Source organism: Eriocheir sinensis, chromosome 26 (genome assembly GCF_024679095.1).
Source record: "Eriocheir sinensis breed Jianghai 21 chromosome 26, ASM2467909v1, whole genome shotgun sequence".
NCBI classification, from domain to species: Eukaryota; Metazoa; Arthropoda; class Malacostraca; order Decapoda; family Varunidae; genus Eriocheir; species Eriocheir sinensis.
In genome coordinates this window covers 16,982,663-17,009,195 of record NC_066534.1, presented here as the reverse complement: position 1 = coordinate 17,009,195, position 26,533 = coordinate 16,982,663, and the positions used below count along the sequence as shown (strand labels likewise).

The following is a 26,533-nucleotide window of genomic DNA, read 5'->3' as shown; positions in this document are numbered from 1 at the left end:
CCCTAATCTACCCCCCTTCTTCTCTACCTCCTCTTCCTCTTTCCTCCTTTATCAGCATCCTACCTCCTGTACCTCCTCCCTCCTTCTTTCGCCCTCACATCCTCCCCTTACCTCCCTTTACCTCCCCACCCCACATCCTTACCTAACCTTACCTTACTCTACTTCCCCTGCTCTGTCCCCTTCTTCTCTGTCTCCTCTTCTTTCCTTTTCCTCTTATACCTCCTCTATCCTCACCCTACCTCCCCCTCCTTCCCTTCCTCACTCCACCTCCACCTCCCCTCTCCTTTCCTCTCTCTACCCCAATCCCGCACCCTCATCTTAAGCTCCCCTCATCGGCCCCCTCCTCCACCCCCCCCCACCCCCCATCCTTCTCTCCCCCTCTCCCTCTCCCTCTCCCTTCTCTCCCTTCTCACCCATACCATATCTCTCTCATTCTTTCGGGCGGGATAACACGGATCTCAACGCAGCCCCCGCGATAACATAAACTCCGGGCGAGAGAGAGAGAGAGAGAGAGAGAGAGAGAGAGAGAGAGAGAGAGAGAGAGAGAGAACTAGAGAGAGATAGAGAGAGATAGACAGAGAGAGAGAGAGAGAGAGAGAGAGAGAGAGAGAGAGAATCCGTGGTGTTAATATAGATATCAAAGAACTCTTATTTCTCTCTCTCTCTCTCTCTCATGTCGTATATTTTATTTCATTCTCTGTATTCAGTTTATCTTTTTTTTTTTCTTGTGTTTTCATGCAAGGCTTCCCCCCCGAGTCTATTTCTTTTTATCTTTTATTTTTCATCCTCCTTGAAACTGTGATATTTTTTTTTTCTTTTTTCTTTTTCTTTTTCTCTCTGGCCGGGCAGTGACACGTTCTCCGTTTTCTGTTTTGTTTCATTTCATTTCGTTTCGCTTTTATTTATTTTTATTTATTCTATTTTCTTCTTTGTGATTCGTTTATTTACTTTTTTTGTTTGATTTTTTGTTTGTTTTTGTTTTTACGCGAATATGTTTTCCTCTATTATTTTTTCCTTTCTTCTTCCTTTTTCCTTCTTATTCTTCTTATATTTATTCACTTATTTATTTTTCCTTGTCATTCGTTTACTATTTTTTGTTTTTATTTTTGTTTATACGCGAATGTTGTTTTGTTTCGTTTCTCGTTATTCCTCTTGTTCTCTTTTTTCCTTTTTATTCGTTTTCTATTTTTTATTGTTTTGTTTTCATTTGTTTCTTCATTTTATATACAATTTTTTTTACTTTCCTATTCGACAACTTTTTTTCGTTATAAGGTTTTCGTCGTGTTCGTTGTAATATATATATTTTTTCTTTTTGGTGAGTTTTTTTCTGATTTTCTTCTCTGCTGGTCGTCCTATTTTCAGCCTACTGTGTCAACTTTCATCTCTCTCTCTCTCTCTCCCTTCCTCCCCCTGCCCCTCGCACCCATAAGGCTTCATTTCCATCATAGCGTCGCACGTTTTTCCTTTGGTCCATTCTCCACCGCGTCCCGCAATCAATGGACGAAGAATTACACTCACTCTTTCATCAGTAAGTGTGTGTGTGTGTGTGTGTGTGTGTGTGTGTGTGTGTGTGTGTGTGTGTGGTGGTGACGTCGTCCTAATTCCTTGTTCCAGCCTTCCGAGTCCACCACCAGCTTCCCGCCATGCCCCGCGTCCTGCCACCCTTCCCATACCAAGCTTCTCCCCAATCAGCATCGTCTCACGCTCCCCTCTCCCTCCCACAGTGCGGCCGTTCTTCGTGCGGCTGCCCAGCGACGTGACGGGTGTAACGGGCGGCGAGGCCATCCTGCGGTGCCGCGTGGGCGGGTCGCCGCGGGTGCACATCCTGTGGCGGCGGCACGATGGCCGCATGCCCGTGGGCCGCGCGCGCCTGGACCCCGACTCGTCCCTCAAGATCAAGGACCTCACGGTGCAGGACGCCGGCGTGTACATCTGCCAGGCTGAGAACTCCGTGGCCACCGTGGTGGCCAACGCCACGCTGACGGTGTACGGTGAGTGGCAGGGTGACAGGGGGCGGGGGTGACGGTGTTAGGTGAGGGGCGGGGGTGACGGTGTTAGGTGAGGGGCGGGGGTGAGGGGACTAATGGTGACATTAGGGGGAGAGAACTCTCAGGTCAGGGTCAGGGGGCCGAGGGCGCCATTATGGGGAGGGGACCCCCCGGGTCAGGGTCAGGGGGGCAGCGGCGGCACTTTGGGGGGAGGCTGTGCTGAAAATTGGTGCAAAAGTTTGCTTTCATCCAAAACGCCGCGAGTTTGGGCCCCGCGTGATGCAGCCTAAAGTTAGGGTCAAGGTTGTGTGGAGGTCAGTCAGCCAGTGACGGGCGGCGCACAGTCAATACCTGGCAGCCGCCCGTCACGAGACTCTTGCTCTGTTTACATAGTTCGGGAACAACAAAACCAATATTACTTCATAACGGTAATAAAACGCAATGTTATTCTGCGAAATGGGAGCGGCGAGCTGCCGGGGCCAAGGCCAGCAGGCAGAGGGGGGGGGGGGAGGGTAAAGGGGGGGTGGCCTGTATATTGGCGTGCTTCTCCAGGGAGGAGGCGGCGCTCCTGCTGCGCTGCTGCCTCGGAGCCGCAGCACTCCTCCCTGCTGCCCCTTGTGACGCCCATGACGCCTCTCTCTCCCCCACAGACCCGCCCCAGCTGGTTTCCGGCCCCGTGGACACCGCCGCCATCCTCAACACCACCGTGCGGCTGCCCTGCTACGGCCGCGGCACGCCGCCGCCCACGCCCGTCTGGACCCACTCGTCGCTGCCGCAGCAGCCGGTGGGCTCAGGCTGGGTGTCCGAGGACGCCCACGTGGACCGTGACGGGACGCTGGTGCTGACGCCGCAAACGTCGGCGCAGGGCGGCACGTGGACGTGTTCTTTGGTAAGCGAGGCGGGCGTGGCCCACGCCCGCGCTTGGCTCACTCTGGTAGCCGCCCGCCACGCCCCGCCTCCCATCATCACCATCCCGCCCTCCAACCAGACGCTTCCCGCCCGCACGCCCACCGTCCTGCACTGCCGCGCCCAGGGGCCGCCCAAGCCCACGGTGACGTGGTACCGCGGCGCCGCGCCCGTCAGGACCGACGGGGAGAGGGTGACGCTGGACCCGAACGGCGACCTCAACATTGCAAGTGAGTGTGCATGTTCTCTCTCTCTCTCTCTCTCTCTCTCTCTCTCTCTCTCTCTCTCTCTCCATCAAGAGGGGGGTGAGGGGGGCGGGGGGGATAATGGAGGAACTTGCCCCTCAGTGTCAGGCTACAGTTTTTCCTCCACCCTTACCTCCCGCACAACTTTCCTGCCGTGCCCATTACCTCACCCCCTTTCACCCCCCCTCACCCCCCTCAACACCAGCTCCCCCCTCCCCACTCACCCGCTCACCCACCCCAGCCCAGCGTTCTGTCAGCGGCGGCGGTTTTGCGTTGGTGATGTTTGTTTCTGATTGTGATTGTGTTGCCGCACTGATGGTGGTGGAGGAGGTGGTGGTGGTGGTAGTGGTGGTGGAGGTGGAGGTGGGGTGGAGATGGTGGTGGTGGAGGTGGTGGTGGTGGTGAGATATTTTTAGATTAAGGTGTTGCGGTTTTCAATTGAGCGTTGGTGATTTTGGTAATAGTAATAGTAGTAGTAATAGTAGTGGTAGTAGTAGTAATAGTAGTAGTAGGTAATAACATAAAAGAAAACACAGTAGCAAAGAAAGGCAGCAAAAAAAGGATTAAAGAGCAAAAGGAAGAACAAGAACAAAATCATAGCGAAGAGAAAGAAGAATGAAGAGCAGGAGAAAGAGGAGGAGATTACATGAGGTCACGGGGGACGATAAAAGGAGGAGGATAGAGCAAGAGGAGGAGGAGGAGGGAGGAGAAGAAGAGGAGGTATACGTGGAGACAGCGGAAGAGTAACTCGTTCGTGTGATAAGGACATATTTCACGGACGCGGCTGAAAACACTGCAAAGGAGAGCTTGGAAAGTGCATGACTCCTCTGGCGCGGGGTGGAAAGAGAGGCAGGGGGGCAGGAAGGAAGGGAGCAGGAGGTAGGGGGCAAGTGGTAGGGGAGGTAGGGAAGGGAAGGATGTGGAGGAGCAGGGGATGACAGAGTAGAGGAACGGAATGGAATGGAACAACAAAGAGTGAGGCTGTACAAAAATGGCTCCAGGATAGGAAAGGAGAGAGAGACAGGGAGTGAAGGAAGGAAGGAAGGAAGGAAGGAGATAGATAGATAGAGATACTAGGGTAGACTGCACAGGGAAAACAGATCTAGAACAACGCAGGGAAATGGACGAGAGAGTGGCAGGGAGTGAAGGAAAGAAGGAAGGAAGGAAGGAGATAGATAGATAGATAGATAGATAGATAGAGATACTAGGGTAGACTGCACAGGGAAAACAGATCTAGAACAACGCAGGGAAATGGACGAGAGAGTGGCAGGGAGTGAAGGAAAGAAGGAAGGAAGGAAGGAGATAGATAGATAGATAGAGATACTAGGGTAGACTGCACAGGGAAAACAGATCTATAACAACGCAGGGAAATGGAACAGTGACAGAAAGAAACGGTAGAAAAGAAAACAAAAAGATGGGAGGATAGTTGGAACGAGGGTAACAGGAGAACAGGAGTGAAGCGAAAAAGGACAGAAATAGACAGAATAGAGAGACGAAAGGACACCAGGAGAGGGCGAGGTAAGAGGATAGATTGAAGAGAGACTGCAGAAGGAAAATAAGGTTAATCAAGAACAGGAAGAAATAGACAGATAGACAGAGAGAAAAGGACACAGACAGGGGCAGAGAACAGAAGGTAGGAGTCCCTTCTTCTCTCTTCCCCTACCCTCCCTTCCCCATTCTTCTTTCCTTTCTTCCCTTCCTATCCCTTCCCTTTCCTTTCCTCCCTTCTTCTCCCTTCCCCTACCCTCCCTTCCCCAGTCTTCTCTCCTTTCTTCCCTTCCTATCCCTTCCCTTTCCTTTCCTCCCTTCTTCTCCCTTCCCCTACCCTCCCTTCCCCATTCTTCTTTCCTTTCTTCCCTTCCTATCCCTTCCCTTTCCTTTCCTCCCTTCTTCTCCCTTCCCCTACCCTCCCTTCCCCATTCTTCTTTCCTTTCTTCCCTTCCTATCCCTTCCCTTTCCTTTCCTCCCTTCTTCTCCCTTCCCCTACCCTCCCTTCCCCATTCTTTCCTTTCTTTCCTTCCTATCCCTTCCCTTTCCTTTCCTCCCTTCTTCTCCCTTCCCCCTACCCTCCTTCCCCATTCTTCTTCCTTTCTCCCTTCCTATCCCTTCCCTTTCCTTTCCTCCCTTCTTCTCCCTTCCCCTACCCTCCCTTCCCCATTCTTCTTTCCTTTCTTCCCTTCCTATCCCTTCCCTTTCCTTTCCTCCCTTCTTCTCCCTTCCCCTACCCTCCCTTCCCCATTCTTCTTTCCTTTCTTCCCTTCCTATCCCTTCCCTTTCCTTTCCTCCCTTCTTCCCCCTTCCCCTTCTTTCCTTCTCTTTTCTTTCCCTTTCACCTCTTTCCTTCCTTCCCTTTCCTCTTTTTCCTTTCCCTCCCCATTCTTCTTTCCTTCCTTCCCTTCCCCGAAAGAAGACGAGAGAACAAGGTAGAAAGAACAAAGGAAGAAGAAAACAGAAATGAACAGGAACAGGGGCGCAGAGACAGAATGGACAGATAGACAGAATAGACACAAACAAAGGGAGAAGAAACAGAGGTAGCAAAAGGAGACGAGACAGCAAGGTAGGTAGAACAAACGAAGAGGGAAAACTAGAAAGAACAGAGGTAGGTAGATTAGATAGACAGACAGGAATAGGAAAAGAAGGGGACATGGGTAGGGGGCATGGACAGGGCGGAGCAGGAGTAGTAGGGCAGGGGCAAGGGGCAAGGGCGGGGCATAGGCAAGGGCGGGGCAAGGCTGTCACTCTTGTAATGATGTATAACGCCAAGTCTATGTGAGGCCGCGCCCTTTTTATGCAGGCTAAGTGATTTAAGGCTCCTCCTACCGCCCCCCTACCGCCCCCCCTGACCTCCTCTCTACCACCCCTCCTGACCCCCCTGCTGCCCCTTTCCTGTCCCCTCTTCCTGCCCTGATCCCCTAGCCCCCCCTCCCCCCCCCTGTCATCCATTACGCTCTGTTCTCATGGCTGCTGCTTCGGGGCAAGAGAGTGTCATAAGGACCGCCAGGGAGAGGAGGGGCTGAAATAGAACTGCTGGAAGGAAGGAGTTCACCCTTAGCTGCGATCCATTAGCAAGACATTGGTTATATTTTTTTATCCTTTGCTCTCTCTGAATCTATCTACTATATGTCTTTATCTATCTATCTATCTATCTTTCTATCGGTGCTCTGGGTCAAGAAAGTGCTATATACGAGACTGCTAAGAGAGGGAAGAGTGTGTGTGTGTGTGTGTGTGTGTGTGTGTGTGTGTGTGTGTGTAGGGGGGGGGGGGAGGGCCAGACCGAAACCATTAGGTAAACATTCATCTTTGACTTTCTTTCTTTGGGTCGGGCAAGTTTTCCATCACTGAGAGAGAGAGAGAGAGAGAGAGAGAGAGAGAGAGAGAGAGATAATGAAGATATGAAAGAGAGAAGGAAGAGATAAGAGATTGAAGAGAGAGAGAAAGAGTAGAGATAAAACGTGAAAGAGTGGAGATAAAAGAGAGAAGAAGAGAAAAGAGATAAGAGAGATAAAAGATAGAGAGAAAGAGAATGGCAGTCACCTAAAAAAAAAAAAAATAACACTAAAACTAATTCCCATCTATATTACAATTGAAGTTTCCGTGTCAACCAAAACAACAACAACAACAACAACAACAACATTAACAACCATTCCTCAGTACAAAGCAGGAAGCAGCAACACACACACACACACACACACACACACACACACACACACACAGAGGCTAAAGCACAGACGCACAGCAGGGAGGACGCGGGGACTGGGTGACAGATTAAGCCGCGCCCAGATTCCAACATTCCGCATTAGCTTATTACTGTCTCTGCTTGCACTGGGATAATACTAATCAGTCACGGTTGTCTTGAGCAGGAAGAACAGAGACAGAGGCAGAGACAGGGACGCAAAGACAGGTAGGTAGAGGACAGACGGGAAGAGACAGAGACGGAAAAACAGGGAAACAAAGACAGGCTCGCAAGGGACAAGGGAGGGAGGGAGACAACAGAGAAAGAACAGGGAGAGACAGGGAGACAAAGACAGGTACGCAAGGTCAGTGGAGGGATGAAGAGAGACAGAGAGAGAGAGAGAGGGGACGAAGTTGTGGAGAGAGACAAAGAGATACTGGTAAAGGAATGGAAAGAGACAGAGGGAGACAGAGAAAGGAGACGAAGAGATAAAGAAACAGTGAGAGAACAAGTCGGAAAGAAACAGAGAGACAGACAGGAGACGGAGAGATACAGAGAGATAGACAGACAGAAAGGGACAGAGAACGGGAGGAGAGGCGCAGACATTGACAAAGAGAAACAGGGAACAGAAATAGACAGACATAACGATCAAAGGGGAGGAAGAGAGACAGAGACACAGAGAGAGAGAAAGAGGGTGAACGGAAAGACAGAGAGACAGGAGACGAGAAAACGCAACAGAGAAAGAGAGAGACGAAACAGAGAGACACAGACAGACAGAGAAAGAGACAGGAAAGGAGAACAAACACACAGAGAGACAGGGATCAAAGGGACGGAGAGATAAAGACAGAATAAGAGACAGAGACCAGAGAGACAGATAGAGATACAGGTCAAGGGTACGGATTAGACAGACACAAAGAGAGACAGAGAGAGAGACAAGACGCCAGCCGGAGATGACGCACTCAGTAATTAGACACAATCCTCAGCTACTTAGGAGGAAATAGATTATTAAGCCGATTAGGATTACACGGGATAAGGATTATGTCGTGTATGTGTGTGTGTGTGTATGTGTGTGTGTGTGTGTGTGTGTGTGTGTGTAGTAGTAGTAGTAGTAGTAGTAGTGCTCTCTCTCTCTCTCTCTCTCTCTCTCTCTCACCACTATATATCAGAGTTATTTAGACAGAGGGAAACCAAATATTGATAAAGAAACAAAGAAAAACGAAGAAGAAAGAAATTAGAAGAGGAAGAAGGAAGAAGGAAAGTGGAGGAAGGAAGAGAGGGAGGAGGAGGAGGAAGAGGAGGAGGAAATTTAGGGGAGGAAAGAGGGAGAGAAACTGGGCACTAGACATATTTTCACGGTAATGGTGAGGGAGAATGAGAGAGAGAGAGAGAGAGAGAGAGAGAGATGAATAGGACGGAGGGAAAAAAAGGGAATGAGAAAAAGAAAGAAAAGCTGAAACAGAGAGAGAGAGAGAGAGAGAGAGAGAGAGAGAGATGAATAGGATGGAGGGAAAAAGTGGAGGAGAGGCAGAATGGAAGGTTGAGCTTCTGCCGTCGTGTTTATGTGAAGGAGGAAAAAATATATGGAAGGGAGGGAAGGGAGAGAAGGAAGGGAGGGAAGGGAGAGAAGAAGGGAAGGAAGGAAGGGAGAGGGAAGGGAGGGATGATTACAGAGTGTAGGAATTTACGCTGGAATGGGAGGAGGAGGAGGAGGAGGAGGAGGAGGAGGAGCAGTCTTTAAGGAGAGAAAATGGGAGGGATGGAGATAAGTAGGCAGAGGAGGGTAAGGAGGAGAAGGGAGAGTAAACGGAGGAATGGAGGAAAGATGAGGAATAGGGAAGGGACAGAAGTGGAGGAGGTGAGGGAAGAAGACGAAGCTTGGAGATAGAGAAGAATGGAAGAGAGGGAGAGAATATGGAGAGGAGAAAGAAAGAGATAAAGAAAGAGAAAAAGGAGATAACTAGAGGAGAGAGGGACACAAGAGAAGGAAGAAGAGAATAGAGGAAAAGTCAGAAAAGGAAAGGAAAAGGAGATATAGAAGAGAGGAAGGAGAAGAGAAGGAAGAGGGGAAGGCGAAGATAGGGAAGGGGGAGAGTAGATGAGGGGAGAAGATTAAGGTAGAAGGAAGGAGAGAGAGAGAGCCTCCCCTCTCTCTCCCTCTCCGGCATTAGTCAACACACTCGTCACCAGGAGAAGGGGAATTAGAGATGTTTTCTGGACTAATATGAAAGAGGATTTAAAGAGGGAGGCAACACACACACACACACACACACACACACACACACACACACACACACACACACACACACACACACACACACTTTCCCTCTTTGCATTCCCTCCCAAGTTGTTGTTTTTTTTTGCTTTTTATTTTGTTATTGTGGATGTTGTTCGTTTTGTGGAATTTTCATCTTTTTTCTTTATTTTCTTCTTCATTATTTATTTATTCTCGTCAGTCAGTCTATATTTGTTATGTCCCTCCCTCTCTCCCTCCCTCTCTCTCCCTCCCTTCCCTCCCTTCCTCCCTTCCTCCCTTCTTTCTGCTTTCTACTCTCAAATGTGTCTTTTTAAATCTATTCTCTTTTTCCTTTTTTCTTTCCTTCCTTTTTTTTCTTTCTCTGTCTCTCCCCTTTCTCTATTTGCTTGTTTGTTTCCTTCTTTTTCTTTGTCTCCCTTTTTCTCTTGTTTTCGTTTTTCATCTCTCTCTCTCTCTCTCTCCTTCTTCTTCTTCTTCTTCCTCTTCTTCTTCTAATCCCTTTGCACTTCCACTTTCTGTTGCTTTTCCTATTTTTCCTCCTCCTTCTCCTCCTCCTCCTCCCTTTCTTTTTTCCTTCTCTCCTATTTTTCCCCTCTCTCTCTCTTCTCCCCTCCTTCACTCCTTTCTTTCTTCTTTTTTTCTTTCTTTCCTCCTTTCCTTCTCTCTTCCCTCTTAACTGGACTCTCCCCTCCTCCTTTTCTCCTCTTTTTTTTCCTTCCCCTCTCTTCTCGTTCTCTTTCTCCCCACCTTTCCTTTTTTTTCTCCCACTTTTTCTCGTTTTCCTTGTCCCTCGCTTCTTCTTTTTTCCCTCTCTCCCTCTTCCTTTCTCCCTCTCCTTCGTTTTTTCTCTTCTCACCCTTCTTCGTCTTCTCTCTCCCTCCCTGTCCCTCTCATTTATTGCTTAACTTCGTCCATTCATCATTTTTCTCCCCCTCTTCCTCTTCTTCCTCTTTTCCTTTTTTTACTTTTCTCTCCCTCTCCCTCTCTCCGTTTTCGTTCATGTTTCCTGCTTTCTTTTTTTCATTCTTTTTATATCTTCTGTTTTTTTCTTCCTTTTTTTTCCTTTGCATTTCTCTTTATCATCTTACTTTGTTTTCCTTTTCTACGTGTTTTTTTTTCATTTTTCTTTCCTCTTCTTCCTCTTTCTCAATGTTTCTTCTTTCTTTCTTTCTTCCATTCTTATTTTTCTTCATTCTTTTTCTATTCCTCTCTTTTGTCAATACATGTTTTCTCCTTCCTTCCTTTCTTTCTTCCTTTCCTTCTTTCTTCCTTCCTTCCTTCCTTTCTTTCTTTTGTTATCATATGTTTGCTTCTTCCTCCCTTCCTTCCTTCCTTCCTTTCTTCCTTCCTTCCTTTCGTCCTTCCATTCTAACTTCCTTCCTTCCTTCCTCTCTTCCATCTTCCTTTCCTCCCTTCCTTCCTTCCCTCCTTCCTTCCTTCCTTCCATCCTTTCTTCCTTCCTTCCTTTCGTCCTTCCATTCTAACTTCCTTCCTTCCTTCTCTCCTTCTCTCCTCCCTTCCTTCCTTCCTTCCTTTCGTCCTTCCTCCTCTCTTCCATCTTCCTTTCCTCCTTCCTTCCTTCCTTCCTTTCGTCCTTCCATTCTAACTTCCTTCCTTCCTTCCTCTCTTCCATCTTCCTTTCCTCCTTCCTCCCTTCCTTCCCTTCCTTCCGTCTTTCCTTCTTCCTCCTTATCTTCCCTCTTCCATCCTCGCTCGCTTCCTCATCTTATCTCGCTCGCTAAGTTTATCATCTCATATTTTTTCGCCTTTTTCTTATATGTTTTTCCTTCTCTCTTCTGTTAATGTGTTTTATCTCCTCCTTCCTTCTTCTCTTCTCTCTTTTCTTTCTTTTCTTCTCGCTTTCCACTCCCGTGTTCATTCTTATCTCGTTTGCTGGAAATATTATCACTATTATTTTTTCGCCTTCTTCTATTTCCTATCTTCTTTGTTATCTGTTCCTCATTTTTTCTCCTTTATTCCTGTCTTTATCCTTCCCATTTTCTTCCTCACACTCTTCTATGTCTCCTTCTTCGTGTCTTTCGCTTTCTCTTCTTCTTTTTCCCTTATTCATTCACTTTAATTCCTTCTTCTTTTTGTATTATCGTTTCTTCCTATCTTCTTTTTTACTCTCCTCCACCTGTGTCTTCTTTTCCTGTGTATTTCTTCCTTTTTATCTTCTTCCCCTCTTTCTTCTTTTTCTTCTCATTCATTCACTTTATTTCCTTCTTCTTTTTGTATTATTTCTTTCCTCCTCTCTTCTTCTTTACTCTCCTCTACCCAAGTCTCCTTTTTCTTGTGTATTTCTTCCTCTTTATCTTCTTCCTCTTTCCTCTTTTTCCTCTCTCATTCACGTCTGTTCCTGCCTCTTACTTTATCCCTTTATCTTTCCACCTCCTTTACTCTCTCGCTTGCCTTCTCCTCTTTCCTCTTTCTTTTACTTATCTTCTTTTCTCTCTTCTTTTTCTCCTCTCCTCTTTCTCTTCTTCCTCCTCCTCCGTCTCCATCATTTGACGCGGCTATCTCCCGCACTTTAGAGAGACATTTTTTCTCTCATCCTTTTTTTTTCCTCCTCCTTTTTTTTCCTTCCTCCATTCTTTTTTTCCTCCGATTTTCTTCTTTTTTTCCTCCTCCTCTTGAGTCCTTAAGTTTGTCCTCGTTTTAATATTGTTTGTTTTCTTCCTTTTCTGTCTTAATTTTTTTTCTTTTAGTTTTATTTTATTTTATTTATCTGCTTGTTGTTGTTGTTGTTGTAGTTGTTATTGTTGTTGTTGTTGTTCTTCTTCTACTTCTTCTTTCTTCTTATTCATATTCTTCTTCGTCTTATACTTCTACTTTTTCTTTTTCCTCTTTTCTTCTTCTTCTTCTTTTTCTCTTGTTCTTTTCTGCTTCTTCATTTTCTTTACTCTCCTCTTTTTTCTTATTCATACTACTACTACTACTACTACTACTACTACTACTACTACTACTACTACTACTACTACTACTACTACTACTACTACTACTACTACTACTACTACTACTACTACTATTACTACTACTTTATTTATCTTCTCTCTTTGGTCATCCCTCTAAACCAAGTGCCTTTATTTTCATTTCCTCCTCCTCCTCTTCCCCTTCATCGTCTCTCTCCTTTCCACTTCGATCTGTCTCCCCTGAAATGGCTTCGTTAGTAACCGAAACATGTTTGCTAAGCGCTGACGGGCGAGAGCAATAGGGGTGGGGGCAGGGGGCTGGAGGGGCAGGAAGCTGGAGGGGAACGGTAGTGGACAGAATAGGGGCAAAGGGGGACGGGGAGGTTAGGGAAGGAGTGTTCTAAGGGAGGTAGGGTAGAATCTTTAAAGGTGGGGAGGGGAAGAAGTGGAAGGAAAAAGGGGAGGACGGGGTTGGGGAGCTTAGGGAAGGGGTGTTCAAAGGGAGGAAGGGTAGAATCTTTAAAGGTGGGGAGGGTAAGAAGGGGAAGGAAAAAGGGGGGGAGGGGGTCGGGGAGGTTAGGGAAGGGGTGCTTAAGGGGGGTAGGTTAGAGTTTTCTGGGGTTGGAAGGGGAAGAAGGGGAGAAGAAGGAAGAGAAGGGGGGTGGGGAGCTAAGGTAAGAGGTGCTATAAGGGGGATAAGGTAGGGTTTTCAAGGGATGGGGACGGGAGGAAGGGGATGGGGAGCTTAGGTTAGAGGTGCTATAAGGGGAATAAGGTAAGGTTTTCAAGGGATGGGGAGAGGAGGAAAGGGATGGGGAGATTAAGGAAGGGGTGCTGGAAGAGGGGTTCGGGGGAGTCTGCAGGAGAGGGGATGGGAAGAACAGGGGGTGGAAGGGGCTGAGGGGAGCTGGAAAGGGGTGGGGTGGATAGGACTAGAAGGGGAGGAAAGGGAGGCAAAGAGGAACTGGAGGGAATGTCTCACAGGGAGGAAAGACATATGGCTTCTCTCCCACGAGTCCTTCCTCTCCCTCCCTCTCTCTCTCCCTCCTTCCTTCCTTCCCTCCTCCGTCGAAAGTGTTAAGAGGGAAAGACAGATGGAACAGGAGGTAAAGAAAGCAAGAGAGAGAGAGAGAGAGAGAGATGTCGGAGGGTTAAAACAATAGGTCTGATTGTTTAAGAGAGAAAGGAATGGAAGGGGGAATGTTACAATAGATAGATAGAGGGAGGGAGAGAGAGGGACACACACACACACACACACACACACACACACACACACACACACACACACACACACATATACATACATACATACATACATGGGTAGTACAGATATTGGATGAAACGTAATTGAATGATAAATGACCAAAACTGAATAATAAATCTTGCCGGGTTGGGACGTATTGTATTGTATGTATTGACTCCCGCCGGCCATGAATGCGAACAGAAAACGGGTAGCGAGCTTGTAGGGGTGGCTTTTTTTATTTTTCCTTGCGGTGATTGGAAGGGAAACTGTGGAAGACTGGAAAGAAAATAGTCGTAGTGGTAGAAGTAATAATAGTAGTAGTAGTAGTAGTAGTAGGAGGAGGAGGAGGAGGAGGAAGATGGAAAGGAGGAGGAGAAGTTGTTGCTTATCAAAATCGAGGAAACTAAAATTGACAACTAACTAAATGGCATCAGAGAGAGAGAGAGAGAGAGAGAGAGAGAGAGACGAACAAGGTCACAGAACACCACAACTAATGTCTTCTGAGGTAACTCCCGAGGTGGCTGAAGTTCGCCTTTTCATTAATTTATAGTCTCCTTAGCCCCCCCCCCCTTTTCCTCCCCCTCGCCCCCCTCATTACCAGAGAAGGGAGGGGAAGGGGCGCCGCTCCCCTCACCGCCATCTCAACTTCTCGCACTCTGCTTCGCTCATTTGCATTTTTATTCATGCAAAACAGGTTCTTGCTGCTGTCGAAGGCTCAAGTTTCCGACTCGAGTTTAGCACCGAGCTGGTTTTTTTATCATTTTTTTGGTGAATTATGATATAGAGTGGCTTTTATTACTCTTCTTCTTCTTCGTCCTGTTTAGGGTTCCTTCATTTGACAGTTCTTTGGCTTTTTCATATACGACATCATCCTCTTAATTTTTTCCTTGTGTCTTTCTACCTGATTTTTGTGGTCAGTTATATTATACGAAGAGGTTTTTTTAATTACTCTTCTTCTTCTTTGTTTTGTCTAGGGTTCCTTGCGGAGTGACCTTTTATACCCCCTTTTTCTTCGTTGTCTTCCTCTTTTCTTCATCAACACTTCAACCTTCTCTTCCTTACTGTCTTTCATTTGCTCCCCGCCACCTGTTTCCCTCCTGCTGTTCTTCTATCTGTTTTTGAGTGAGTGAATTATGGAGTGGCTTCTTATTCTCCCTTCTTCTTCGTTGTCGTGCGTCCTTCTCATTCGTCAACTTCTTGGGCTCTTCATATTTGACACCTTCCTCTTCCCTCGTGTCTGTTCCCCACCTCCTCATTCTTTCTAGCTGTCCCCGTCCCTGTTTTTTGAGCGAATTACGGTACTGAGTGGCTTTCCTTTCCTCCTTTGTTTGACACCATCCCTTTCCTGTTATCCGACCCCTGCTCTCTGCTAACTGGTACTCTCTTTCTGTCCTCCCTGTTTTTTAGAGTGAATTACGATACTGAGTGGTTTGTCTTTCCTCCTTTGTTTGAACCTTATCCTCCCTGCTATCACTCCCCTTCCCCTGCTAACTGATGCTTTCTTTCTGTCTTCCTCCCTGTTTTTTGAGTGCTGGTTGACTGTACTTTCCCCTCGTCTTCATTTTCTAGTGGCCCAGTTTTCCGCACCCTCCCTGCTATCCTGCTTCTTACTTCCTACTCCCTGCTGCGTCGGGTATTCGTTCGGGGAGGTGGGTGAGTGAGTGCCTGAGTCGGGGTGCTATTCTCATCCCTGTCGGTGTCGCTGTGTACATAAGAACATAAGAACGTAAGGAGTCTGCAAGAGGCCAGTTTCCTAGTTATTGTGAAGGTGTCGATCGTGTTGGCCCCCACCACAGCCTATGATCACCGAGGCCATATGCAGCTATAGCTAATATCAGATCAAATGTAGGTTGGTGTTGTCAGATGCTCCCACCCCTCACACCTACTATTTCCAAAGGTTAAAAAGGAGGTTAATCGGGTTCTAATGAGTGTTCTTTTAGGTTCACGGTACAGAAGAAGGCTCAGACTACCACCAGGGTCATAAAAGTACCCCTGGAAATGCCCTAAACTCCCACGAAAGACTAGTAAATTACGTGTTCTAGGGGGCAGAAATGTTTAAAAATATGGTACAGAAGAAGGCTCAGACTACCACCAGGGTCATAAAAGTACCCCTGGAAATGCCCTAAACTCCCACGAAAGACTAGTAAATTACGTGTTCTTGGGGGCAGAAATGTTTAAAAATATGGTACAGAAGAAGGCTCAGACTACCACCAGGGTCATAAAAGTACCCCTGGAAATGCCCTAAACTCCCACGAAAGACTAGTAAATTACGTGTTCTTGGGGGCAGAAATGTTTAAAAATATGGTACAGAAGAAGGCTCAGACTACCACCAGGGTCATAAAAGTACCCCTGGAAATGCCCTAAACTCCCACGAAAGACTAGTAAATTACGTGTTCTAGGGGTCAGAAATGTTTAAAAATATGGTACAGAAGAAGGCTCAGGCTACCCAGGGTCATAAAGTAAGGACAAAAGGTCAGAAATGTTTAAAAATATGGTACAGAAGAAGGCTCAGACTACCACCAGGGTCATAAAAGTACCCCTGGAAATGCCCTAAACTCCCACGAAAGACTAGTAAATTACGTGTTCTAGGGGGCAGAAATGTTTAAAAATATGGTACAGAAGAAGGCTCAGACTACCACCAGGGTCATAAAAGTACCCCTGGAAATGCCCTAAACTCCCACGAAAGACTAGTAAATTACGTGTTCTTGGGGGCAGAAATGTTTAAAAATATGGTACAGAAGAAGGCTCAGACTACCACCAGGGTCATAAAAGTACCCCTGGAAATGCCCTAAACTCACAGGAAAGACTAGTAAATTACGTGTTCTTGGGGTCAGAAATGTTTTAAAATATGGCCCGTAGTCCCGGGATATGCCTTTCCAACGGCTCCCGGATTATCTTTTCACTCAATGTCAATGTTCTCGTGCGTTAACTCTTATTTTCTTTTTCAATATTCACTTGACATCTAGTTGTTTTTTTTCACTGGTTTTGCACTTGTGTTTTAACCTTCTGAATTATTTGTCTTTCCTTCCAGAGTTTTTTTAAGTAATTTTTCCTTTCTTCTATTTTCTCATTTCCTTTATTGGTATTTTTCAGTAATAACCCACAACTCTACCTCTATCTCTACACCCCCGACCACCCTTACTAACTCTCCCTCTCCTCCCTACAGGCCTCCATGAGACGGACAGTGGCCGCTACACGTGCTTGGCGCAGTCGTGGGCGGGGTCATCGCAGAGGTCGGTGTCGCTGCTGGTGGTGGGCGGCGACGACCCTCAGGCGGCGCGCAGCTACAAGGTGACGCCCGCCCTCAGCGCCCTGCCCGCCCAGCCCACCCGCCCGCGCGTCAGTGACCTCACCAACGCCTCCGTCACGCTGGTGTGGGCGCCGCCGAACACTGTGGGCGACGCGCCGCTGCTGGGCTACACGCTGGAGTCCTACACATCGGAGGGCGAGGCGCGGGCGGGCCAGTGGCGGGTGGTGGCGCGCGGGCTGGTGCGGACGCGTTACACATCCCCACTGGAGGCCGGCCGTCCGCAGGTGTTCGTGGTACGCGCCGAAAACTCGCTGGGAAAGTCTCCGCCGTCCCCGTGGTCCCAGGTGGTGGTGGTGGGCGTGGGTGGCGCGGGGGAGGGCGTGGCAACCCGGGTGGAGCACACGCCCTCCCTGCTGGGCCGCCGCCTCAACCTGACGGCGCTCAACACCCTCTCGGCGACTACCATGAAGGTCACGTGGCAGGTGAGTACCCCCACCCCCCTTCTCTCTCTCTCTCTCTCTCTCTCTCTCTCTCTCTCTCTCTCTCTCTCTCTCTCTCTCTCTCTCTCTCTCTCTCTCTCTCTCTCTCTCTCGTTCATCAGTCTTCGTCCTGACATTTCCTGGTGTGCCTCGTGTATGATAAAGATATAAGGGAAGGGAGAGAGGGAGAGAGGGTGGGAAAGAAGGAAGAACGGAAGGACGGGAGGGAGGAAAGAGGAGGAGGAGGAGAGTTGAAGTTAAAGAGGACACTGGATGATATTGGGGGAGAGAAGGAAAGAGGCAGGGAGACAGAGAAAGGAAGGCTAGAAGGAGAGAGGGACGGAGGGAAGGGGAAGGGGGCTATGAGAGAAGGGAGGAAGAAAGGAAGGAAGGTGGAAAGGGACAAAACAAAAAGCCTTATCGTTCAGCAAGCAACACAGAGTAGATAAAACAAGAAGCCTTATCGTTCAGTAAGCAACACAGAGTAGATAAAACAAGAAGCCTTATCGTTCAGCAAGCAACACAGAGTAGATAAAACAAGAAGCCTTATCGTTCAGCAAGCAACACAGAGTAGATAAAACAAGAAGCCTTATCGTTCAGCAAGCAACACAGAGTAGATAAAACAAGAAGCCTTATCGTTCAGTAAGCAACACAGAGTAGATAAAACAAGAAGCCTTATCGTTCAGCAAGCAACACAGAGTAGATAAAACAAGAAGCCTTATCGTTCAGCAAGCAACACAGAGTAGATAAAACAAGAAGCCTTATCGTTCAGCAAGCAACACACCAACACAACACAACCTCTCGTTCACTATAGAGTATAAAAGTTTCCAAAGTTTTCATGTCTATTCTTTCGTGTCTGGATTCAAACTTTCGCTCCCCTGCCCACCCCCATCTCTCCTTCCCCTCTCCCCCTCCCCCCCCTTCTCCCCCTCACCTAACCTCCCCTCTCTCTTTCCCCCTTCCCCTCACCTAACCTCCCCTCTCCTTCCCTCTTCCCCTCACTTAACCTTCCCTCTTCCCCTCTCCTTCCCCCTTCCCCTCCCTAACTCACCCCCCTCTCCTTCCCCCTTCCACTCCTTCCCCTCTTCCCCTCCCCTCCCTCCCTCTCCCCTTCACCTAACATCACCCCGCTCCTCCACACTGCCTTTGTTTCTCAAGGTTTGTAGTTTCGTCGGATAGTGTATCTATAAACTCTGTAGCTCAAGAAGACACAACAACAACAACAACAACAACAACAACAACAACAACAACAACAACATTAGCGAGATCACAGCAGACGATAATTTTGGGAAGAGGAAGGGCGAAACTTGAGAGAGAGAGAGAGAGAGAGAGAGAGAGAGAGAGAGAGAGAGAGCACAAAAACAGCCACACTTCCAACAAGAGAGGAAAGAACAAGAGCGATAAACATAAGGAATAATCGCTCGTGTGTGTGTGTGTGTGTGTGTGTGTGTTTGTGTGTGTGTGTGTGTGTTCTGAAACCATCCACAGTAGACAAAGATCAGGCGTTTCCCTTTGCTTCCCTTTCCTTCCCTTTCCTTTTCCTTCCCTTTACTTATCTTTATTGTCGCTCCCATCTCTTCCCTTCCTTTTCCTTCCCTTCCTTTTATCTTTTCTTTCCTCCCATCTCGTCCCGTATTTTCTCTTCCCCTTCAATCCCCTTTCCACCTTCCTCCTTCCCTTCCTTTCCTTTCTTTTCCATTTCTTTTCTAACCCATCCTCATCCCTATTTCCATCTCCTCCCCTCCCTTTCCTTTCCTTCCCTTCCTTTCTTAACCTCCTAACCTATCCCAAGCCTTCTTTTCTCTTCCCTTCCTTTCAATTACCTTTTCAACATCCTCCAGTTCCTTCCCTTCCTTTCCTTATCCATTCCAACCCTTCCTTTCCCATTCCAACTCTTTCCAAACCACCCCAACCCATCCCTACCTTTCCCCTCTCATCCCCTTCCATCCCATCCCCTTCTCTTCCCTTCCCTTCCCTCTGCTTCCCTTACTTTCCATTCCCATTCCATCCCTTCCCATCCCCCATCCCTTCCCTCTCCTTCCCTTCCCTTCCTTCTCTATGACTCCCAACCCTTCCCTTCCCATTCCAACCCATTCCCAACCACCCCAATCCATCCCTTCCCTTCCCTTCACTTCCCTTCCCCACCCTTCCCCTCCCCTCCTTTCCCTTCCCATCCCTAACCTTCACCGTCTTGAAATTGCGCCCGAAGACAAAGAAAACGTAGAAGGGTAAATATATGTGTCCCTGCGGAGTGTAATGGACGGGGAACGACTGAGGAATTAGGTGCGGGGGCCGAGACGGAAGGCGGCATCTGGCAGCCCTGTCCTCGAGGAAGTTTGGGTCGAGAGATACGACACGAGGAAGATAAGGAGGAGGAGGAGTGGTGGTGGTGGTGAGCTGAGGCAAGGGAAGGAGTGAAGGTCGTGGTTGGTGATGGAGAGAAGAAGGGAGAAGGAGGGTTGGCGGTGAAGGAGTAGAAGAAGAAAAGAAGGAAGAGGAAGGGTAGGAGGAGGAGGAGGAGGAGAAGTAAAAGAGAAGAAGGAGGAGGAGGAAGAAGAAAGGCAATGGCGGAAGTGATGGTTGAGGAGAAGGAGGGGAAAAGAGGAAGGAGTGAAAGAGGAAGAAAAGGGAGGGGGAAGAGGGAAGAGTGAAGGAAGGAGAAAGAGATAGAAGGGCAGGAAAGAAGGGAATTCAATAGGAGAAGAAAAAGAAGGAGGAGGAGAGATGAAGAAGGAAACAGAAGAAGGAGGGAGAAAGGAAAGACGAGAAGGGAGGAGGAGGAGGAGGAGGAGGAGAGGAAAGAGCATGAACCAAAGAAATTCACTGGAAGAAGAAGGAAGAGAAAGAAGAAGAATAAAGAAGATAAATAAGAGTGAGGAGGGAGGGAGGCGAAGGGCAAGAGAAAGGGGACTTTAATAGGAGGAGGAGGAGGAGGAGGAGAGGGAAAAGAAGTAGCAACATAAAAATAATGATGATGATGGTTATGATGATGAGAAGGAGGAGGGAGATAATGAGGAAGGGGAGGATGACAGCTATGGAGCCGACAGGAAAAGGAAGAGATGAAGGGAGGAGGAGGAGGAGGAGGAGGAGGAGGAGGAGAAAGGACGAAGAGGTGAAGCGATTCTTCCAATATTCTTGTCGAAACTAAAGAGAAATACTTGAATGGAGGAGGAGGAGGAGGAAGAAGAAGAAGAAGAAGAGGATGAGAAGGAGAAGGAGGAAAAAGAGGAGGAGGAGGAGGAGGAGGAGGAGGAAGACGGAGAGGAGAGGTGAAGTTATAGAGAGAGAGAGAGAGAGAGATGATTGCACTAATGAGTAAGAAAAATGAGTGAAGAAAAGATTAAGGGAAGGGAAAGATATGATATAAGAGAGAGAGAGAGAGAGAGAGAGAGAGAGAGAGAGAGAACGCTAGGAAAAGAAAGAAATTGCTCGCTCTAATGTTATTGTGTTCGTTCTATATTATTACGTCTATGTATATTACCATTTTTTTCCCTTTTATAACAGTAAGAATAAATAAGGAAAGATAGAAAGGAAATGCAGATAAAACAGAGAGGGTATTTAAATGTTTATGTTATAGTGTTTTTTCTAGTGTAATCTTAACGTATATCCTTCCCTTTCCATTTCCTCTCCATTTCCAAATCCATTTCCTTATCTTCTTTTGACTAACTTTCCTATACTGAGCAAGCCAAGACTGACATCCGATCTTGTATTCTGGTGTTTCTTTTTCTTCTTTTCTTCGTATGCTGTTTATCCTCTTTTATGTTTTCTCTTTTTGTTAATGTATTTATTTAGTCATATTCAGTATTGTTAGTTATATAGCCAGGGAGATGCAAGAGTTAACCAGTGTTTTCATTCTTCTTTTATCCCAATTAGTCAACACATGTATTCAACCTGTAACATAAAACAGTACACGTCTAACACACACACACACACACACACACACACACACACACACACACACACACACACACACACACACAACGCAGCACAACAAGCTAGAAACACACAATAACAGCAACAACAACAACAGCAACACACACTGACACCCTCGCTGATGCAACACAAAGTAACACATCGCGGCAACAGATAATACAACACTCGACACTATCGGTTGGTATTGGCGAATGTTACGGTCTCTCTCTCTCTCTCTCTCTCTCTCTCTCTCTCTCTTCTAACTTATTTTCTTGTTTTTTTATTGTTTTCTGCTTTTTTCCCCTTTTTTCTACTTCTTTTTCTTCTTTTTTTGCATTTTCGCCATCATCATCATCACCATCATCATCTCGTATCACGTCTCCTCCTCCTCCTCCTCCTCTTCCTCTTCCTCCTTACATCGAAGAGGCTGACTGACTGACTCCCTAAAATGTGGTTTGATAGGTTCCTCTCCCCTTCTCCCCTCCTCCCATTGCCCTCCTCCTCCTTCCCCCCCACCCTCTCCTCATCTCCTCTCCCCCCAGCATCACCGCAGCATCCAGGCCAACACGTATCACTTTCTCTCTCGCTGTATATCGGCTTTTTCATTAAGATCTTTCTGGCCGGCCTCTATCGCGTCATTTGTGGCCGTATGTATCAGTAACCGTTTGGGGTGCGGTGGGTGGCGGGGGGGATGGGGTGAGAGGGGGAGAAGGGAGGGAGGGAGGATAGGATGGTCTGGGGAGGGTGGGGAGAGGGGAGCGGGGGAAAGAATGAAAGTTGTGTCGGATATTTCTCGTGTTTACTTTTCTTTCTTCCCTCTTTTTTTTTTTCCTTCTGTCTTCTTCTTCTTCCTCTCGTTGCTCTCTCCTGGCCTCCTCTCTCCTCCTCTCTCTCTTTTCCTCTCTTTCTCTTTTTTTTATGGATTTCTCGTTTCTTCTCCTTCACGTCTCATTCTTTTCCTCCTCTCTATATTTTTCTCTCCCATCTATGTATGCCTTTTTTTTTTCTCTCCTCTCATCTTCTCTCTTCTACCTCCGCCCCTTCCTTCCCATGCAGTACCATCCTTCTCCTCCTCCTCCTCTTCTCTTTTTTTTCTCCTCTCTTTTCTCCTCTTCTATCCTCTTCCCTCATCTCCCTTTCTCTGTATCTTCCGCTTTCACCTCCTCCTCCTCCTCCTCTTCCTTCTTCTCCTCCTCCCTTGCCTTTCCATCTCACTTCCCCTCATCTCTGCCTCTCCGCTTCCTCCTCCTCCTCTTCATCTTCCTCTCCTCTCCTCTCTCGGCATTTCTTTCCTCTCCTTTCCCTTTCTCTGTATCTCCTCCTCTTCCTCTTCCTCCTTCTCCTCTCACTTTCCATTTCACTTCCCCTTTTCTTTGCCTCTCCGCTTCCTCCTCCTCCTCTTCATCTTCCTCTCCTCTCCTCTCTCGGCATTTCTTTCCTCTTTTTTCCCCTTCCCTGTATCTCTTCTTCCTCCTCCCTCACTTTCCATTTCACTTCCCCTCATCTCTGCCTCTTTGGTCCCCCCTCCTCCTCCATCCATCCCCTTCCTCTTCCTCCTCCTCCTCCTCCTCCTCTTAGTTACACGGCAGCCTCGAAGTATTGGTCTTGTATCGGTAATGTCTCTTGGGTAGGAAATGCTTCTCTTAGTGTTTTCTTTTTTCTTTTTTTCTCCTTCGTTTTCTTTCTCGTTTCTTTCCCATTTGTTTCTCGTTTACGGTGTTGTTTTGTTTTGTTTTTTTGTTTGTGTTTTTTTTGTTTGTTTTGTCTTCTATTTGTTTGTGTTTTGTTTGTTTTCTTCATTTTGTTTTGTTTTCTTGATTGTGTTTTTTTTTCTTCATTTTATTTTGTTTTTTGTTTATATTTTTCAGGTGTCTTGTTATTTTTTTCCTTTTTTCTTCATTTTTTTTATCAGTGTGTGTTTGTTTTCCTCCTTTGGTCTTTTTTTTTTACTGTTCTTTTTCTCGTTTTATATTTTTGTTTGTTTGTCTATTTGATTTTGTCCTTTTTTATTATTGTTAACTTATTTTCATTTGTTTCTTTATGCATTCTTTTCCATTTTATTGGTCTTTTCTTATTTTTCTTCTTAATGCTTTTTCTCTTGTTCACGTTTATTTATTTTATCTATTTATTTATTTGAGTTTTCCTTCTATTCTTTGTTTATTCATTATTTATTATTTTTTTGTGTATGCTCGTTTCATGTTTATTTGGTCTATTTAATTTCTGTCTTCAACTACTTTCTTCTATTCCATTTCATTCTCTTCCTTCTGTTCCATCTAATCCCTCCCACGTCCACTCATTATCCATTCCCCTTTTCTACTTCTCTTTCTCTCTCTTCTCTTTTTTTTTTTACCATTCTCTCTCATTACAAGCATTCTTCTTTCTTTACCTCTTAAGTTTTCTCTCCTCCTCTTCTTTATTTGTTTCCTTCTTCCTCCTTCTCTTCTCACTCCCTTCGCTTCCTTCTCTTCCATTCATTATCCATTCCTCTTTCCTACTTCTCTCTTTTCCTCTCTTCTTTTTTTCCCAATTCTCTCTCTCATTACAAGCATTTTTCTCTCCCTATCTCTTACGTATTCCCTCCTCCTCCCCCTCATTTGTTTCCTTCTTCCTCCTTCTCTTCTCACTCCCTTCGCTTCCTTCTCTTCCATTCATTATCCATTCCCCTTTCCTACTTCTCTCTTTTCCTCTCTTCTTTTTTTCCCAATTCTCTATGTCATTACAAGCAATCTTCTCTCCCTATCTCTTACGTATTCTCTCCTCCTCTCCCTCATTGGTTTCCTTCTTCCTCCTCCTCTTCTCTCCTCCTCCCACACTTTTCTGGCACCTTGCTTTAAACTTTCTCATCTAATTATCTTTTTTATCCTCCTTCCCTTCTCTTCTCTCCTTATTCATTTTCCTCTTCCTTCCTTCCTTTCGACTTTCTCCTCTTTTCTTCTCTTCTTTTAAACTTTCTCCACACTCTTGTTTTTTTTTTCTTTCTCTCACCTTGATACTTTTTTTTTTTTACCTCCTTTCTTTCTCTTCTCCTTGTATCTCTTCTCTTTCTCCTTTTCTCCTCTTTTTTGATCCTCTTTTTAATGTGTTTTTAATCTTTCTCGCCTCTTTTCTTCTTTTTATATTTATTGTCCAATTTATCCTTTTTTTTATCATGCCTTCTACTTTTTCTTTCATTCATTGCTTCTATCTTATTTTTTTCTTTCCTTCTCTACACTTCTTTCTCTTATTTTTCCATTGTTTTTTTCCTTTCCATCTTCTTTTTACGCCTTTTAGCTGTCCTTCACTCTCTTCAGTTGCCTTCTTTCATCTTTTTTTTTATCTTTTCCAACTTTTCTTTCTTAAATTTATTACCGACAACTTTTTATTTTCTCTCCTACTTTCTCTTTCTGTTCGTTTCTGTCCGGCTTTCCATCTTTCTCCTTTCCTTCCTTACCTCCTTTTCTCCTTCCTTCTCTCTTTCCTCATCTCATCTTTAAGTTCATTCTATCCCCAGCATCCTTTCTCTTACTCTCTCTTCTTTATTTCGTTGTTTTCTCTTCAGTCTTTCTCTTCCTCCCCTTTCTTTATCTTCGTTATTTCCTTTCATTCCTTTCTTGTATTATTTTTTTCTTACCCATCATTTTTTTTTTGGCTTTTCTTCTCGTCTTGTTATTTTCATCGTTATTTATCCTCCTCCTCTTCTTCCTTTTTCCTTTTACCATCTTCCTTCCTCCTTCTTTCCCTTCATCTTTCCCTTTAAATTAATTCCTCTTCACACCTTCCTCTTCTTTTTTCCTCTTCCTCACCTCGTTGCCTTTATCGTTCTCGTTTCAGCCCTCATCCTCTTTTCCCTCTTTTTATCCATTTCCCTCCTCCTCCTCCTCCTCCTCCTCCTCCTCCTTACCTCACATCACCTCACCTGTAATCTTCTCGCCCTTCTCATTTTGTCTCATCACCCTTTTTCCCGTAGCCACTAACCTCCCTCTCTCTCTCTCCCTCCCTCCCTCTCCCTTCCTCCTTCCCTTCCCTCACGACCATCGAATTTCGGTATAAAGATAATAGAAAACCGTCCACACACACACACACACACACACACACACACACACACACACACACACACACACACACACACACACACACACACACACACACGTCGTTATTGGTACTCATTCTGGTAACACTGAAGGCTGATTGGCTACGATGAGGAAGGGAAGGGAAGGGAAGGGAAGGGAAGCTAGGGGAAAGGAAGGGAAGGGAAAGGAAATGATGTTAAGGGAATGGAATGGAAGGGAAGGGAAAGGATGGCAAGGGAATGTTACTATTGGAATGGGAAGGGAAAGGAGAAGAAATATAGAGAGTAAGAATTGTAAGTAGGTGATGATTCTCGGAGAAGGAAGGGAAGGGAAAGAAAAGGGAAAGGAAGGAAAGGAAAGGGCAGGGAAATGAAGTAACGGAAGAGGAATATGAGGAAGGAGAAGAAAGTGAATAGAAAGGAGACGAAAGTGAGGAAGGGAAGGAGGAAAAGTTATGTAGAGGGAAGAAAACGAAGAAGAATTAATAAAAGGAAAAAAAAAAAACAGGTAAAAAACAAGAAAATAAGGACATAACAAGAATACAAAGAAGAATGAAGGGAGAGGAAGGAAACAGTGAAATAGGAAACCCGAAAGAGAAAACCAAGTGAAGGGAAGGAATAGAAAGGAGGGGAGGGGAAAACGGAGGAGAGGGAAGGGGAAAGGAGGCGAGCGAGGCTTCCCGTGAGTAGCCAATCACAACCCGTCCCCTCGCCGGTCCAATTACCCCGTCCAATCACATCCGTCGGTGGCGAGGCGAAGAAACAAAAGAAGTGTGGAGAGAGAGAGAGAGAGAGAGAGAGAGAGAGAGAGAGAGAGAGAGAGAGAGAGAGAGAGAGAGAGAGAGAGAGAGAGAGAGAGAGAGAGAGAGAGAGAGAGAGAGAGAGAGAGAGAGAGAGAGAGAGAGAGATTGACAAAACTAGCCACACAGACAGACAGAAAGATCACGTGACAGACAGACAGACAGGCAAACAGACCACAGATAGACAGACAGACAGACCAGACAGAACCCAAATAACCAAACAGACAAACAGACAGATAAATAGACAGACAGACAGACAGACATACAGATTGACAGACAGACAGATAGATAGACAGACAAACAGACAGACAGACAGAGACAAACTGAAAATGAAAGAGCAAGACTTGAACAAGGAAACGAAAGATTAAGTGAAAATAGAACAGTGGAAGAGGAGAAAGGAAGGAAAGGTTCATCTTCCTTCCCTTCCTTTACCTTCCCTTTCCTTCCTTCCCCTTTCCTTCCCTTAACACAAACAAGAGGAAGAAGTAACACGCGTTGGGATTATAAAAAAGACGGAAAATGATGTTGAAAAAAAGGTGCAAAATGAATCAAAAAATGAGAAAAGGAGGTTGAAAAAGGGAGGTAAGAGAAAACAAAAGAGGAAAAAGGGGGGTAAAAAGAAGCAAAAAAATGAGAAAAGGAGGTTGATAAAGGAAATAAAAAGACAAAGAAACGGAAAATGAGGTTGAAAAAAAAATGCAAAAAGAAAAAAAAAAGAGAAAAGGAGATTAAAAAATGGAGGTAAGAAAAAACAAAAAAAAGGAAAAAAAAGGGATAAGAAGAAACAAAAAATAAGAAAAGGAGGTTGAAAAAGGAGATAAAA

The 26,533-nt window shown here is 46.0% G+C and overlaps 1 protein-coding gene across 1 annotated transcript in view; it reads left to right on the top strand.

Annotated features, from left to right (window-relative positions):
* LOC127003840 (roundabout homolog 2-like) overlaps positions 1–26,533 on the top strand; it is a gene marked incomplete at its 5' end in the record, with an annotated part of 245,879 nt that overhangs the window by 121,779 nt on the left and 97,567 nt on the right. The window contains 3 exons of the mRNA XM_050870915.1: positions 1,725–1,991; positions 2,639–3,124; positions 16,388–16,953. Coding sequence (XP_050726872.1) covers positions 1,725–1,991; positions 2,639–3,124; positions 16,388–16,953 — 1,319 coding nt within the window. The remainder of the gene's footprint in view (positions 1–1,724; positions 1,992–2,638; positions 3,125–16,387; positions 16,954–26,533) is intronic.